The following is a 16,972-nucleotide window of genomic DNA, read 5'->3' on the forward strand; positions in this document are numbered from 1 at the left end:
GTCCAACTTTGGGAGAAAATAGCATAGAAAAGAATACCAGAAGGGAATACCTAAGAATTTTTTACATAAGTTATCTCTGGGTGGAATAATTTGAGCATTATTTGTACTGTCTGTATTTTCTCAATTTTCTACAATGAATATATATTATTTTATATTCAGGAAAAATATTTCTGAAATTATATCATGGAAATCTAATGAATGTTTTTGTATGTTCCTAGCTAAAATGTGTAAGATTTTTATTTTTTCTTAAGATATCAAATACAACATGCTTTTAAAAAAATAAAGCTGGTAGTCTATATTTTTAAATCAAGCAGAATTCAAAATCTTTGTAACGAGTGAGAATTGGGTCTACTGTTCCTTCATTTGTAAGATGAGGATAACACCTCAATGTGTTTTGAGAGAACTGAATGAGATCCCCCATGTAAAGTGCTTGGTATATCATAAGCACTCATGAGTATTAGTTATAGTTAACTGGGATATTGGCATTTGTATTATAGTAATCCTTCTTCTGCTAGCATCATTCTCCACCAGGGAACTCTGCCCATCAGTCCCAGCTAATTGAGTGAACACATACAATTTCAGCTCTTGACTCTTGAAGAACCTGCCCTGGTTCTAAATTCTAAATCAGTGCCAATTCCCCGCCCAGTGCAGTGTACAGTTCGCCCAACCAGCCCTGCTGACATGAGATATTAAAGCTGAGCCATGGCTGGCCTTCCCAAAGCATAGACAATCTGAGGCCACAGCCTCAGAACACCAACAGTGTCTCCATGGGAGAAAGAACTTACATCTCATACTGGCTCTGTAAGCCACAGATGGCTCGGTGTTTGCTGTAGAAGCGGTTCTCCAGGTCGATCCTGGTCTCGCCAATGAGGTCATCTGTCCCAATCATGTCATGGTCGTAGATCAGGACGGAGAGCAGGGACTCCTTTGGGAATGTGGCCTGGATCTCAAATGACCTGCAGTCCAAGTAGAGGCTTTAGGAGTCAACAACATTTGGCGACACAGGGCACTTTCCCAGCCTCACTTTTAGCTGGACTACGGTTCATATGAACTCACTAAACACTCAGAAATTCAGTTAATACTTAGTGGATATTCATTTGGTTTAATTTTTAATTGAGACACAATCAATTTCCAAATCCTTTGTCAATATCCAGTGGCCAATAATATCCTCTTTCTTGGGCCATGTCTTGTAGTCTTCAACTAAGGCAACAGCAAGATGGAGATGAAAAACCTTCGGTTTTGGTCTCAAACAGGACTGATTTCCACTTTTGGTTTGAATCAGCCACTTCCTGGTTATAAAACTTTGGGAAAATTATTCCACCCCTCCCAGCCTCCTTATGTGTAAAAATGTCCTCTTTTTAATATAGCACAGTGGTTAAATACGATGTTGTTTATACAAAGCACACATTTTACTTCCACGCATTCAACTAGTGCCCAATAAATTGTCATTCCCTTTCCACTGTTGCTTCATCAGGGAATACCAGCTGAGTTTATTTTAAATGAAAATCCTGTTGAAGATGGAAAATCATAAAAACATAGAATTGCAGGACTGGAGTGCTCTCTCTGCAAGATTCTGAGCCCCTTGAGAAGAAGGATCTTCCTTTTTCATCTCTGTATTGTTGGAGCCCGCATTGGCCTGAAGAATGCAGACACTTAATAAATGTTTCCTTGAACTGTAAGGGACCTCAGAAATTACCATATCCAACCCTTCACTTTACAGATGAGGAAACTGAAATCCAGAGAACACAAGTGACTTGCCCAGGATCATAAATCAGGCTGAATCGGGATAAGTGCCAGTTTCCTGACTGCTAGTTCCACGCTCTCTCCATGATACCACACTAAGGCAAAGTATTGAAAGGCATAGCAATGCTGTTGGATTTCCTGTGTTAATGCATTATCCGTGCTACTGAGCATCGGAGAAGATAATTAAGAATTAAATTTTGAGTAAAACCTTGCATTTTAAGGAAATGTCTTTTTGAAAACAAAATAAGGACACACCAGTATTTCTACAGCTGTTCCTGAGTCTGGCTGCCCTGGGACAAGATCTGGTGGGCTGGTCTGGGAGCAAGGGGCAGAGAGGAGGTGGGGAGGGAGACCAGGGGGCCCATCATCTCCCTGCATGTCCACAGGCCTGTCTGGGCTGCCGTCCTCACAGTCAGATCCACTTAGACCTGACTCTCACCTTCCGGTGTGGCAGGGACTGCCATCACAGCACAGCCAGGGCCAATTAACCCTCCCCAGAGAGAAAAAAGCAGAGATGCTTGACAGCTCCAGCAACTGTAACTGTCTGAGGCAGCTCTAGCAGGTCAGGGATATGGCTGTGTGGAGAAGAAATTTGTGTCTTCCATCTGAAGACATAGTATTGCTTTCCTGGGGCTCCAAGATTTGGATTCCAAACTGTAATGATATTCTAGACGCATCTCACAAGGAAGCCTCCAGCCGCCTATCTCTGAGATTGGCTGTCACCATGGCTACTACCACCAAGGAAGGACTTATTAAGTGCCTCACTGCTCCTGGCAACCATGACAGAAGACTCAATTGCTCTGGTCCATCTCCCCAAGCTGTGTGCTTACAGATTAACCTCTCCTGAACTTTCACTGGAGCTGTCATGAGAAGAACTACCAAAAACAGCCCACCATGGTTGGGTCACCCAGGAAAAAAGCAGGCTTATACTAAACTGTGTGTCAATGAGATACTATCTATAGATACGGTGGTGGTTTGAGGCATTGTGGTTATTAAGAAAATAAAGAACCACTAAAGTCTGCAGACATATTCTACTTCAGGACGACGCAGAGTGACAGGGCCCCATTAAATCCCACTGAAAACTGACAGAGGTGTGTCTGTCCATCTGTTCATTCATGAATGCATTCATTCACTCATTCTACAAATACTTATTGAGCATCTGCTCTGTGCCAGGCACTGTCCTAGGTGCTGGGGATGCAGCAATGAACAGTCTAGACCAAGGCCCTGCTCACACGGAGCCAGTAAACACATAAATGTATCAATTCATGTCAGAGGCTATGGAGAAAAGTAAAGCAGACCAGGTGCCAGGGCGTCGGGAGTGGAGCCTGTGACATCCTCACACCGGGAGGTGGCAAAGAGGGATTCCCCAGACCCCATTTCAGGCACAAGAGCCCTCCACTCTCCCCGCTGGAACACTGAAAGATCGAGCCAGCAAACCCCTGAGTAACAATTAAATACACATCCAACTACCCGTCCACACATGGAGGGCTTCTGGAAGAGGCTCTGCAATGCCAGAGGCAGGAAGGAATATTCCATCATCCTCTTCTTTTGTTTACCACAGCCATAAACAAGGGTAATAAAGACAGTCTAATTCATGGCACTGTGGTGAAAGTAGCTCATAAAAAGTGATTACAAAGTACTTGGCAAAATGAAGTGCTAGTTACCTAAATGGCAGGTAATGATAAAGGTCATCTCTGGATCAGGGAAGCAAGGATAAGTTTCCCTGGCACCTTCATTTTAATCATTCTCATTAATCTGAACAGGCAAGATCATTTATTGCCTCATTTCCTCGGGAGCAATAAAGTGTAAGAAGCTGGTGCTGATCAAATGTCAGAGTCCAAAGTGATCACAAATGTGTAAATGAATTTAAATGAGGCTGATGAAGATTTCTTCCCACGCTCCTTGTTACTCAGGAAAAAAAGAAATTAAATACACTTAAGATGTATGTGTCGCTGAAATGATTATTAAGGAGGGGAGAGGAAGGAAGCCAACGTATTTTGAGTATCTACTATGTGCTGGCATAGACAATATGCTAGGTGCTCTACATATTTCTAAAGGCATCTGAGAGGCAAGTGTCACTATTGTTGCTTTACAGGTGAGAAAAACTACAATCAGAGAGGTTAAGCCACCTGCATAAAGTTACACAGCTTGTATGTGGCAGAATGAAACCCAGGTCTGCTTGACTCCAAAGTTGACGGCAGTCGGGCACACAAACTCAAGCAGGGAACGCGAATGTATGAGATCCTCTGTTAGAAGACAGTTGGGGGTGGTAGGATTGCTGTGAACTGGAGAATGCCTACTTCACCTAAACATACACAACTGCAATGGGTTTTAACACACTTTGCAGGAAAAGAAAACACAAGTTGGGGATGCAGTTCGACTTTTTGACTTCAAGGGGTCAACTCAAAGGAGCTGCAAAATGATATGATGGAAAAGTCCCCTTGGTAGGAGACAAAAGACCAAAGGTCTAGCCCCTTTTCCTCCACTCATGAGCTGTGTGAACTTGAATAAGTTTCTAAACCTTTCTGGGCCTTGGTTGCCTTGTTCGTAAAAAGGAAATCTCTCTTTCCAAAGGCAAGAGCTTGAATCTGATGACTGTTCAAGGTGCCTCTTAAATTTAAGGTCTAGGAAAATCATTATTGGAAAACCATGGGCACGAAGATCACCATGTACCACCAAATTCTGGAAGGGAGCAAGCAAAGAATTTGGCCCTCCTCCATGAATATAGGTTTGGTTGGCCGCTATCACCTGCAGAAGTCAGCATTTACCCTCCTGTCACCATTTACCCAGAGACAGACATGTATACACACCAACCTCCCACAGAAACACAGCAGGAGCAAATGCAGAGAGGACAATGACCCGAACCCAGATGGCCACTGACCTTCCAAATACTGGGTTCAGTTGTTTGGGGATGTATTTGTCCCGGTCTTTGATTTCGGTTTTGCCAAGCTTGATCACAATGTAGGGATCCGATTTGCCATCTGGATCAGCTGGGCTAAGATTAAATGCCTGGGGAGGAAAAAGAAAATCTCTTTGGTCCAGTGGTTCTCAACACCGGCTGCATACGGGGATTACCTGGGAGTTTTAAAAAATACCGATGCCTGAGTTCCATCCACAGATACTCTGACTTAATTAGCCCTGGGCTTTGGGATTCAGAAGGTCGCTAGATGATTCTAGTGTGCAGGCAAGGTTAAGAACCACTGCTTTAGCCTCTCCATTTTGCTGTTAAGAGAAAAGTTATCAGCTTTGCCCAAGTTCAGCTTTCTCTGTAGTCGTCTCTCTGGGAGAATGCAGCTCTTGGCCAGAGTAATGAGGAATATGCTCGATCAGGAAGAAGAAAGCATGGATTTGAGTTCTAGTTCTATTTCTGAGTACTCATGTGACCTTGGGCAGGTCATGTCATCTCTCTGAGATCTATCTGTAAAATCATGCAGTGGACCTGAAGGACCCTCCCAGAACTAATGGGCTCTAAATCCATGAGCCCATCAGTCTTGCATTTAGCACCAGCCAATTAAATAAGGACCTGTTTCTCAGAGTGAAGTCTGATTCCAGACAAGCTGGGCCCGAAATCATCACAAGCAAACCCTTTCTAAAGGAAGGCCAGTAGGCAGCTGGTGAGGAATAACACTGAGAAGATGGAAAAATTCTGCAGGGATGAGAGCTGAGTAAGAAACAATCCCATCCTACAGATAGAATGGTAGAGGCACACATAGCTATATTTTCAAAGATGTTCATTAGAGCATTGTTTAATATCTAAAAATGTAAATAATCTCTGTGTCAATTACTTAGGGAGAAACTCAATCCAAAATAGTCCTTTCCCCATTTACTCTCGTCACATCACCCAATTTTAATTCTCTACATAGCAGTTATCTCTGACATTCATCTTATCTGCTCCTTTGTTTATTTTTATACCTTCTTAATCCCCACACCACCCTCAACTAGTATATAATCTCTATGAGAGCAAGTGTACTGTCTGTCTTGTTCATTACTCTATCTCCTGGACTTAGAACTGGGCCTTCTGAATATTTGTTGAATGAATGAATGAATGAATGAATGAATACTACATTAAGTCAAGAAAATGCTAAGTGGTTACTAAAAAAAAATGAGGAAGACTTATACGCACTGATCTGGAAAAATGTCCAAGTTATATTTCTAAGTAAGAAAATAAAATAGAAGATCAATATGTAACGCATGAAGCAGAACTCCATTAAATAAATACCTGGAGGTAACTGTAATCAAGTGTAAATAGATATAGACGTGTTTGCATACACATAAGAAAAGGAAGTTATTTCTGGAAATGGAATTGCAGAGATGGGAAGATTTGATTTCTTTCTTTATGTAACTTTTAAGTAGTAGTATTTTTTACTCTTTCGGTGTCATTAAATTAAAAGATTTTTTAATTAACTTATTATTTAATTAAATTTTAGTTTAAGAGAGCAAACCACACAATCACTATTACTAGAAATGTCAATGAAAAGCATTGACTGTCCATAATTGCAGTGAATTTACCCTACTCCCTGCAACTCAGGCCACCACTCTCTGACTCTTCGTTTGTTCAAGTCTTCCCTGTCTTCAAGTTCCAGCCCAAGCCTTCTCTCCTCCATGCTGCTCCCTGAGCAAGAGCAAGAATCTGGTCTGCATTCTTGGCGGTTTGTCTAGAGGGTACTGGACACATAAAAGGTGTGTTGTAGATATTTGCTGAATGAATAAATAAATAACCATCTTTCTCTACTCTCTGTAGTCCAAAAAATTTCTCCCTCTCCTTCCTACTGTTTGTACCCTCTATTTCTGGACTCCCCAAACTATGTCCCACAGAACCATAGTTCTGCAGGGTTTTCTGTAGGGGGGGAAAGGATGTAGGGCAATAAGTTTAGAAAATGCTGTTAAAGATTCAACAGTTAAATAGGTTTCTTTGCTTCTGGAATTCTCAGAGTCTTGACTGTGCTAATGAGCTTTGTGACTCTCAGGGAAAAAATTATTATAAGCACCATTCCTCAAATTTATTTAAACACATGGCCCATTTCCTAAAAATGCATATTAATTATCTCTCCCAAGACATCAGTGACCTCCTGAATAAAATTTTGAAAAGGTTAGTCTCATTGTCCCGTGGGTGGGTGTTTAATATAGAATACCCAGCATTGCCAGTGATTCTTTACAAGTACTTCTAATTTATCCAAGTAGATTGTGACTTCCTTGAGGGTAGAGACTGTGTTTTTTTCATCACAACATCCCTAGTGATCAGAACACGCCTGGCACATGGTGTTTGTGGCAATGATGTTGCTGCTGATGAAGGAAACATCAGAAGTGCATGATGGAAAGGGAGCATTTAGTTCTCCCTAAGCATTAAAGAAGAATAATTCTTCTTTGTTTTATGCTTTATTTATGTTTCTAAAAAAGAATGTAGACAATTTAAGCAAAGAGTTAACACAAAATAAGACTACTGCAATTTAAAAAGATTATGAAAATCAACTCCAAGTTCAGGAGATGAAAACAAACAAATGAACCACAAAAGTTCAGCAGACAATTGCTTTGAGCATCACATTTGGCCCCAAGCTTCCTGGCAATCAGGCCTATAAATTTCACGACTCAAGTTTAGTGCTCTCGTTATCAGAAAGTAGGAAGCCTAGGGCAGCTTTTTTTGGAAATATATTCGCAATGAAATTTCTGACTGTGACAGTGCAGAGGCATAGCCACCAGGGGAGGATTTCACAGTGGCAGCTGCAGTATTCGGCCCTTGTTCTTCCCTGTAACTGTCTTGCCTGTGAGTTTCCTTCTTCAGTCCTGTTTGGTTTTCTTCCCAGCTATGGGGTGACCACAGAGAGCAAATAAAGCTACACAGAGCAGTCCTGTGTGCCTGGCAAGTATTTTGCTTGAGTGAAAAGCCAGCAAATGTCCATGTTATTGACCAAACTTCATATCCCCTGTTATGGACTGAACTATGCCTTCTTAAAATTCATATGTTGAAGCCCTAACCCCTAGTGTGACTGTATTTGGAGACAGGTCCTTTAGGGAGCTATTTAAGGTTAAATGAGGTCATAAGGATGGGGCCCTAATTCAATAGGACTGGTGGCCTTATAAGAAGAGGAAGAGACAACAGAGATCTCTCTCTCTGAATGATGTGCACATAGAGGAAAGGCCATGTGAGGACACAGCAAGAAGGTGACCATCTACAAGCCAGGAAGAGAGGCCTCACCAGAAACCAACACTGACGACACCTTGGTCCTGAACTTCCAGCCTCCAGAACCGTGAAAAAATAAATTTCTGTTAGTTTAAGTTACCCAGTTTGCGGTATTTTGTTATGGCAGCCCAAGCAGACTACGACAACCCCTCAGAGTAGACAAGGATGGCTCACCGCAACAATGTACACCCTGATCAGGACTTTGACGGGGTGGTTGGGTGGAATCCCTTGCTGGATTCTCAGCTGCCCGCTGTCCTCGAGGCCGGAATCCTCGGGGCTTTTGTAGATGCAAAAGGAGCCCTGGAACAACAAAGCATGACCCGTTGGAACAAGATGGTCATGTGCACCACCAAAAACCATAGAGGGCATAAGGCTGGAAAATGAGCACAGCCTGGGATCCAACAGGACCTGGGTTGGTGCTACCCTTGCCCTCTGGGTGTCCTCAGGCAATTCATATAACCTGCGTGCGTCTGAGCTTCTTCATGGTACATCAGTGAATCGGTGTTGGTACAGTGACAGCCTCCTCCCAGGGCTGTTATGTGAGGAACGGGCATAGGAGCATCAGATGGGATACTGAGTGCCTCTTACATGTCGGGTACTGGACCAGTGCTTTCTCCCATTATCTCGTTCTATCCTGACTGCAGTATTCCTATTTTCAGATGTTGCAACCAAGGCTCAGGGAGGTCAAGTACTGTTCAAGATCATGAAGCTAGTTAGTATCATTACTAGGATTTAAATCCAGATTGGCAAACTGCAACACCCCTGCTATTTCCAACACAACGCTGCATATAAAGGACCCAGCACGCAGTAGGTTCATAAGTGTCAGCTACTACTTTGTGATGATGATACCATAAGTCTGCCAGATGAAGCGTTTGTGTTATTTGATTAGTTTAATCATCCAACTGGTAGGTTTGCATATCTCACGCATTTGGTAGGTCAGGGGTGGGAAGAGCAAAGTAAAATTCAGTGATTCTTTTAGGCGACAACTCTGTCTCTTTATATTCTGCCAGAATGAGTTCCAATCCACTCCACTGGCCACAAACCAAATATCTCGAAAGATATGGGGCTAGGTCTTGTGGGGTTCTAGAGAGGGTCTCATGTGAAGATTGAGGATCTTCCATACACGCGTTCCACACCACCATCCCATTAACAGAATTGAATCATATCTGACATGTATGGATAGGAGAACCAAATAAAAGGGTTAACTTTGGAACCTGCCTTAAACTTTCCTATGACTCGGTCTCCGTCAAGGCCGTGGTCATCCTCCGTAGACTTGCCTCTGAAGAGCTCAAAGGTTTTCACCCAGTCTTCAAAGTTGTTGAATTCACTTTCAAGATCACCATCATATATCTTTAGGGAGAAGAGAGAAGAGTGTGCTTAAAGGAAGGAAGATCCAGGATCAACTTAATGAGAAATGCCAAGATTCTCCACAACCAGCCCTCATATGTGTCCCTTGGAAAAATCTAAGAGGCCGCTATTAATTTATCTTTACCAAAATAAGAAAAATGATTGACTCAGCATTCCTAGAACTAACCACTACTCTGAAATTGATAAAACTTTTTTGATAAATTTTGAAATTCCAAGAAGTATAGCTAAACCAAAATTTTTAAAAGTGTAATATAGAAGTAGAAATATGACGAAACTTTTTATAGTGAATTGGTGTCATTGGTTGTTAGATAGAGATTATAATATTTTGAGGAAATTTGAATCAATAAAGGTTCATTAATCATCTAATTCTTAACACATAGAAGGTAATGTAATATTAGTTTTTATCATATTGGATATAGACCTGAATTTTCTAAGCGGGAAATTATATATACACTTTAGAAATGCAAAATTGATTTGAGTTTTAGGTTTGGTAATATAATTAAATTACTTATTCAAATTTCCTTTCAAAATTACTTGTCCATATTGGTCATCTAGATACATAATTTTCATACTCCAAATTTTCATATTCATAAATATGCCTCTAGCTAATAGCCTCTGGCTAATGTTAAGATTGGTCTGACAGAGCTGACTTTAGAGCTAAAACTCCTGCTATTTTGAGTGTGTACACATCTGCATGATGATGCCAAGCTCCAAGAGGTGAGCCAAGGGGAGCTCATACACTGTAAATTACCTTGCTGGATCCAGGCTAAACAATGTAAGTTATAGCCCTTCTCAATATGAGGATGTAGAGAATGGAAAATTAGCAAGCTCCATTGTCTTGGCTTGTATCTTTGTTAAAGCTTACTTCTCTGCATCAGTGATTATAATGAAGACAAAGTAAGTTAATTCAGACAAAGGCATTACTAGGGTTGACTGAAGCACTAACAGAAACCCCTTTCTGAGCTTCCCACCCATTCATGGCTAAGATGGCTGAGTCCACATACTTGCAAGACGGCCAGGTTGGGAACTTCATCTTCTTTGCGCTTCTTCTTGAGCATTTTGTCTTTCTTCTTCTTTGGACTATCTGCTATATTCACCACTACCTCGTCTGGTTTTGCCTCTGTGGATATTTAGTGGAAATTGTTAGACTTCTTGTGGCCGTTGAGATGAGAAGAAACAAAGTCAAGCTCCTTCCTTCCCTTTCCTCTGCCATGTGTCATGACCCTTCTTTTTAAAAAGAAATCATAACATTTTGCTGTAGGATTGCCACGCACAGCCCTGTAGGCTGTGCCCTGCAGGACCAGAGGAGATGCCACTCACTCACATAGCGATGCAATGTCAACAGATCCCCTGGGGCTGGGCAATGTGCTGGCCTGTCCCAGCAGATGTAAGAATTCACTAAACTAGGCACAGAGAGGGTGAGTAGTTTGTCCAGTCATCCAACTAGCAGAAAGCAGACCCAGGATGGTCTGACCCCAAAGATTTTAGTTACATTCCCTCTCAGATCTGTTTGGGGACTCACGATTCATCTAGTTCAAGAATTGGAGGTTCAAATATGTTAAGGGTCTTCCACAAAGTCATGAATGTAGTTAGAGGGATTACTCAGTAACTTTTTAGGAGCAGGCTCTAGGAAAAAACCACCTGAGAGAGACTTTTAGCTCTGCTATTTTCTAGCTGTGTAAACTTGGGCAAGTTACTCAATTTCTTTGTACCTCTGTTTCATCATCTGCAACATGAAGACACTATTGCTTGAGTCGTGGGGTTGGTCTTAGAATTAAATATGCTAATTAGGAGTGACCTGAGGCACTGAGCTTGGCTCTGGTTTTCCTACCTCTATCAATGTCACCTGAAACAGCACTGGCCGCTTGGTGTTACTGCTGTTTTTATGTCAAGACCTATGGTTGACTTGAATCAAGTTTGTGGTCATTTCAAGTCCCAGGCCTCTTCTGTTTGAGCTTCTGCCAAACCAGATCTACTCAATCCTTGTAAACTGAGTCTTAGAATCTCAATCCAGTTCACCTCCGTTAAAGTTTATCACGTTGGTTTGGGCCTGTCATCCCAGCTCGCTCCTATTTTTACCCTGCTGTTTCTACATTAAGACCGTCAATGTAGGGACACGAGCCAAAGGGTTGATTTTAGCACTGAACGGGATTCAGGAGACCTGGGATCTGGTCCCAGTCCAGCTCAAATCAGCTACATGAGCTTTGCAAAGTATTGTCACCTTCCTGAGATTGCTTCTTCACTTGGGAAATGAGGGAGCAGAGCTCTAACGTACCTCCCATTGCTTCCATTTTATCATTTTCTCACCCAAATGGCCTAATGCTATGTTCAAATGCTCCCAGAACAGCAACTTACCTGTATTGTCTTTTTTCTCCTTGGGATTGCTCTCTTTTTCCTTTGAGAAAAGAAGGAGACAAGATTATCGACACTATCATGCCTCCTTGAGTAATCCTGACTGTTCACAGGTCTAATTCAATTATCTCAGCCCTCTGCATTCTCAGAGATGCCATTTTAAAAGAGTATGTGAGTAGTCCCCAAGGGAAGCCTCACTGTAAAGACCTAAGTGCAGTGTGATGCCCTGCCCTAGAGAAGAGGTGCCCACACAGCCAAGAAAACTGCCACCAAGATGTAGACGTCCTTGTCCTCTACGTGCAGCCTCCTCTCAGGCACTGGGAAAGCTACTTCTCTCCCCACAATTTTTCCACCTCCCTGGAGCATCACCTCAGTCTGTAAGCATGAGTTTTACCTGGTGGCATGTTGGGTTGTTGGGTTTTTCCCAGGGATTGGGAGGTTAGCAGAGAAAGGAGAAAGGGCTGAGTCCTCACCAGAAGTGGTAGCGTCCATTGCAGCAAAAGGAGGGAGTTTGGAGGCAGGGACTAACATTTAGGTTCTTTATATAAGTATATATCAACATTCATGGATAGTCCTAGATGAAGAAACTATGGTCTTTCCAAACTAAAGAATCAGAAGAATTGAATTTAATGAATTCATCTTTAATTGAATATTCCTATTCAATTAAATATGACAATAACATGTAACTAATTTTCCTTTCCTTTTTTATTCGGTGATGAGAAGTCTTACCAAATTCAGCCAGTGAGCTTTTGCCTGAATCTCCAGACCCACTCCCCACTGGTTCTCCAGCTTTACAACTCAGTCCCTTTCTTGTTCCATGTGCATGAGGCCCTGCTCTGGCAACCTGCTGATTATTCCCATTTTCTAAGGCCAAGATCTCTACCTTTACTTCAGTAGTTTCCCATATAAACTTAGAATCTTGCTGGAAATCTGGGGCCCTTTGACCTAGGTATCTTCAGGTGCAGCTAAAGTCCCCATTGCTGATGTCACCCTGCCCAGAGACCCCATTTCTCCTGGCTGGACCTCCCTGAGTCTGACTGCCAGGCAAATTCTCCAGATGCCATCCTTCCAGCATTTTCAGGCTGGAGCCTGTGTCCTAGGGCCAGCTCCAGCCAGAGGTGAAGATTTTACAATTCCGGATCCCTGGTCTGTCCAGGGTTTTTACCCTTTCGCAGCTAATAGAACCACACCTGAGTAGGACGTACCTATAGTAGAATTTAAAAGAGGGGTAATGTGGGGTTTGGGGGGCTAGAGGGTGCTATGTTTTCTTATCCAGTCCCTTGACTGTCCCAGCCAAGGGAGACCCTACCTTCTGTGCTTTCTTCAGGGAGGCATAATATTTAGACCACCAGTCAATGACATTTTCAGCAGATTCATCTGCTATGGTCCTCTTTCTCCTTTTAGTAGACCTCCGGAAAGATTTCCTGGGATCCTGGCAAGGGATGAGAGATGTGTTATTAATCAGGCCTCATGGATCTGCTTGCTGGTGGCTGACCGGTTTACTGAGGAGGAGAACATATGGGTGCCCTCTGGGAGGCGGACGGAGGTATCAGCAGCTTGTGTGGTTGTGGCTGTCTGTACCACTTCAATAAATGAAAGTTCAACAATCTGTTAGTCCATTCATTCATTTATTCAGCCATCATTTACTGAGCAGATGTGAGATATTGTACTTGACATTGAGGATGTAAGGGAAATCAGACAGAATCCCCACATTTGGGAAGCTGGAGTTCAGTAGAGGAGACAGGCATAGGTGGTATAGTAGAAAGGGCATTAGTTTCAGAGAGACTTGAGTTATGAATCATTAAGCAATTAATACAAACTTTATGATTCTCAGTTTCCTCAACTAGGGACAATAATACTTGCCTACCTCACTGTTGTGAGGATTAAGTGACATAATGTAGACAATTCCCTTTTACCATCATTTCTGATTTGAACAGGTGCAAAGAAATGAACACGTAGAACAGAAGTGATGGGGGATAGGAGAGGCAGTGACGGATGTATGGCAGAAAGGAGGCATTTGTGGGAGGTGACAGTTGTCCCATTGGAGATCGTTTATGCAAGACTCATCATGAACCTGTCATCCCTTCGCTCTCTCAGACTTCTCTTAAGTACCTACCTATGAAGTGCCACGCACTCTATGAAGTGCAGAGGATACAGAGATGTTAAAAAAAATTATCTCTGACCTGGTAGGACCCACAGCTTTAGGGTGGCATCAACCACTTAAATTGAGAATTCTAACCTAAAGTGGCAGGTTCAACTGGTGGGATGGAGAGAACCCCGTGAGCTGTCATAGAGGGTCATGTTGCGCATGTATGAGATGGGAACGGTCTGAGCAAACATCCATTAATCATCTTATTCTGCTTTTTATTTAAGCCTTTACCATTTGCTGGGGAGGCAATCTCTTAGGACTTTCTTAAAACTGCTTTTTTCTTTGATTCAATTGAGACACCAGGATTTTGCACTCAGATTTATGATTTAGAAAGATAACTCGCATCCTTATTTTATGGTTCTTTGTATATTTGTCCATTTCTCCTTCCGGAATCTCAGCTAACTGGGGATGAGAAGTCTCATTTCTCTTTAGAATCTTTTTGACCCCATATGACCTTGTACAAAGTAAATCTTTGCGGAATAGGCCTAGATGAGGAAACCACTGTCTTTCCAAGCTGATGAATTGGGAAGAGTTTATGTTCAATTAACTATTACTGCCACATTGACTAGCACTTTAATTTCGTATACATTGATTTATCTGCTTCTACAACAATGCTGTGAAGTGGGTATCAATATCCCCACTTTACAGATGAGGAAACCAACGCTCAGAAATGTGAAGTTGCTTGCCCATGGTCACACAGCTGGTAGGTGGGAAAATTAGTCTAGAACCTCCAATATAAACTCTAATAAGCCTTGTAAATATAAAGAGGGGCTACGTTCTGACCTTAGCTTTTCCATCCTTTGGTGGCTCCTGGGCTGCAGGTTTGTGTTCGGGTTCCAGCATTGGGGATGAGTCAGGGATGTCAACCAGGCTGGCCTGCTGAACCTGGGCAGAATCGGGTACCACTGTGGGAGGTGGCTCAACATCCACATAGATGTGATCTGGTGGGGGCTCCTGGGCGGAGCTGAGAGTCCCAGAGGGCTCAGTGGCTATTAGTGAATCTGAAACAGCTGAAACAAAAGCACAGCAAGTCAGGCAACTGGGCTGCAGTACAGGGTGCTCATTTCAGGGACCCCATACTGGGAATCAGGCAGATCTGGACGCAAATATGGCAAGGTCCTAACAGCTCTGAACCTCACTTCCTTATTTATAAAATGACAGTAAAAATACCCATCTCACTGGGGAATAAATGAGATCATGAGGTAAGGCAGCAGGTGCATAATAGGTAATCAATAATTGGGTGTACCTATTGATTTCTCAGAGTAATTTTAAATAACCGTGGTCATAGGGATTCTGCTTATCAAAGTTTAGCACACAGCTCCTCTGTGTTGATTGTCTTCCCCTAGCGTGTTAACTTGGGGAAACTTGGAGGCTCCAGAGGTCTGCAAACTCCCCAAGTGTAGGCAGAACTCTGGGCACATGAGTACATGTGCTTGACAGGGAGCAGGGGGATGTCCCTGGACTTTATGAGATTGTTAACTGGGCTGTGGATCCAATAAAAAGGTCATAACACTGTCCTTTCCTGCCAAGAGTCCTCTTCATTTTGTGCTGTAGAATTCAGTACTTAGGAACATTTTCCATTTGGGAGTCTCCACAGCTGCCATGGCCTCCAGAGTGTCTCTTTCCCAGTTGCTGACTTTTCAACAGCGAATTCAACCCAACAAACACTAAATAGGCATGTACTCTGTGCTGGGCTGGGAGAGATCTGTGGGACAGAACAGAAAGCTCAAAAATAGACTATTGATGTATGACAACTTGAAAAAGACAGCAGCACAAATCAATGAGGAAAGTTAATAGATTGTGGGGAAAAAACGATGTACTACATGGAGAAAAATGTAGCTGGATCCCTACCTTAAACCATACACAAATGCATGTAAATTAAAAATCTAAATGTGAAAGATAAAAACATAGCACTAATTGAAGAAAATATAAGATAAGATCTTTGTGACCAGGGGTGAGAAAGAGTTTCTTAAATAAGATCTAAAAGAACAAACCATAAAGTTTAAAATTGGATGGATATGCTTACATCAAAATTAAGAATTTCTGCTCAAAGCTGGGGACCCTAGACAAGGTTAGCAGTTATCAGACTGGGAGAAGATATGAGCAATATCTATAACTGACAGGATATTAATGTCTACAATATACAAAAAGGAAAATTAAAGGAAACACATAAAACATGGGCAAAGGATAGGAGCAGTCAAATCACAGAAAGGGAAATGGAGATGGCAGCAAGCATCTGAAGAGATGTGCAAACTCAGCAGTAATCAGAGAAATCCAAGCTAAAATAAAAATGAGATACTATTTTATACCCAGAAGAGTGGCAAGAATCAAACACCAAACCAAAACTCAGAAAGTTAGATAACAGCAAGTACTGTTGAGGAGAAAAGGGGGCCCAGATGCAGTAATGCTAAGAATGTTAGACTGGTGTGGAGCGTAAACCGGCACAGCTCTCTGGAGCGCCCTCTGGTAGTACTTAGTGTAATTACATGTGCACCTTCCCAGCCTCCCAGTGATCTCACTCCTGGGTGTATATTCCAAAGAAATTCAGACACAGGATCCTCCCTCGGGGAACACGTGCAAGGATGTTCATCACAGCATTGTTTGTGGAAGTGGGGAGTTGGAGGCAGCCTGGGGTCTAATACAAGGGGAAGGGAAAAGCAAAGGGGGGTAGATGCAGCAAGGAGTGGTAACAATCTAATGTACACACAGCAATATGGATGGATCTTAAAACGTAGCTCTGAGTGAGAAGAGTAGGAAACCAAACGCAGATTATAGCCTCATATCATGTATGTAAATTAAATGGATCTATATTTTACAAGGATTGGTGGTGTGGGGCCCACAGTGGGGAGGGGACTGGGAGTAGGGATAGGGAATAAGGCGTAGGGGGAGATGGATATAATGAGAAGCCTTGAACAGACCAAGGATGATTGCACAGCATGAACTGAGAAGTGCAATTAACTCAGCTTCATGCACCTGAGATCCAAAACAAAACAAACTGAAGCAACATCAAGCAATGAAAAATGTCAGGGAGCAGAGGTGGGAGGGAGCTTGAGTCCTATTTTTAAGGAGGGCTTCTTAGAGGAGTTGACCCTGATGTCAGTCTTAAAGCAAGAATCTGCAGCTAAAGAAGTAGAGGGGACTGCAGCACGTTCTTCAGAAAGAGCCGCTTGACTGTGGGGCAT

At 42.5% G+C, this 16,972-nt stretch overlaps 1 protein-coding gene across 1 annotated transcript in view; it reads right to left on the reverse strand.

Annotated features, from left to right (window-relative positions):
• The window catches only part of FER1L6 (fer-1 like family member 6), a 116,317-nt gene that overhangs the window by 23,672 nt on the left and 75,673 nt on the right, over positions 1-16,972 (reverse strand). Inside the window, exons 26-33 of the mRNA XM_004431086.3 lie at positions 14,574-14,800; positions 12,951-13,073; positions 11,645-11,684; positions 10,294-10,409; positions 9,140-9,271; positions 8,096-8,221; positions 4,625-4,752; positions 786-956 (exon numbers count right to left, since the gene is read on the reverse strand). Of these exons, the coding sequence (XP_004431143.1) occupies positions 786-956; positions 4,625-4,752; positions 8,096-8,221; positions 9,140-9,271; positions 10,294-10,409; positions 11,645-11,684; positions 12,951-13,073; positions 14,574-14,800 (1,063 nt within the window). The remainder of the gene's footprint in view (positions 1-785; positions 957-4,624; positions 4,753-8,095; positions 8,222-9,139; positions 9,272-10,293; positions 10,410-11,644; positions 11,685-12,950; positions 13,074-14,573; positions 14,801-16,972) is intronic.

The sequence above is a fragment of the Ceratotherium simum genome, chromosome 23 (genome assembly GCF_057802395.1).
Source record: "Ceratotherium simum simum isolate JZ-2026a chromosome 23, ASM5780239v1, whole genome shotgun sequence".
Classification (NCBI taxonomy): domain Eukaryota; kingdom Metazoa; phylum Chordata; class Mammalia; order Perissodactyla; family Rhinocerotidae; genus Ceratotherium; species Ceratotherium simum.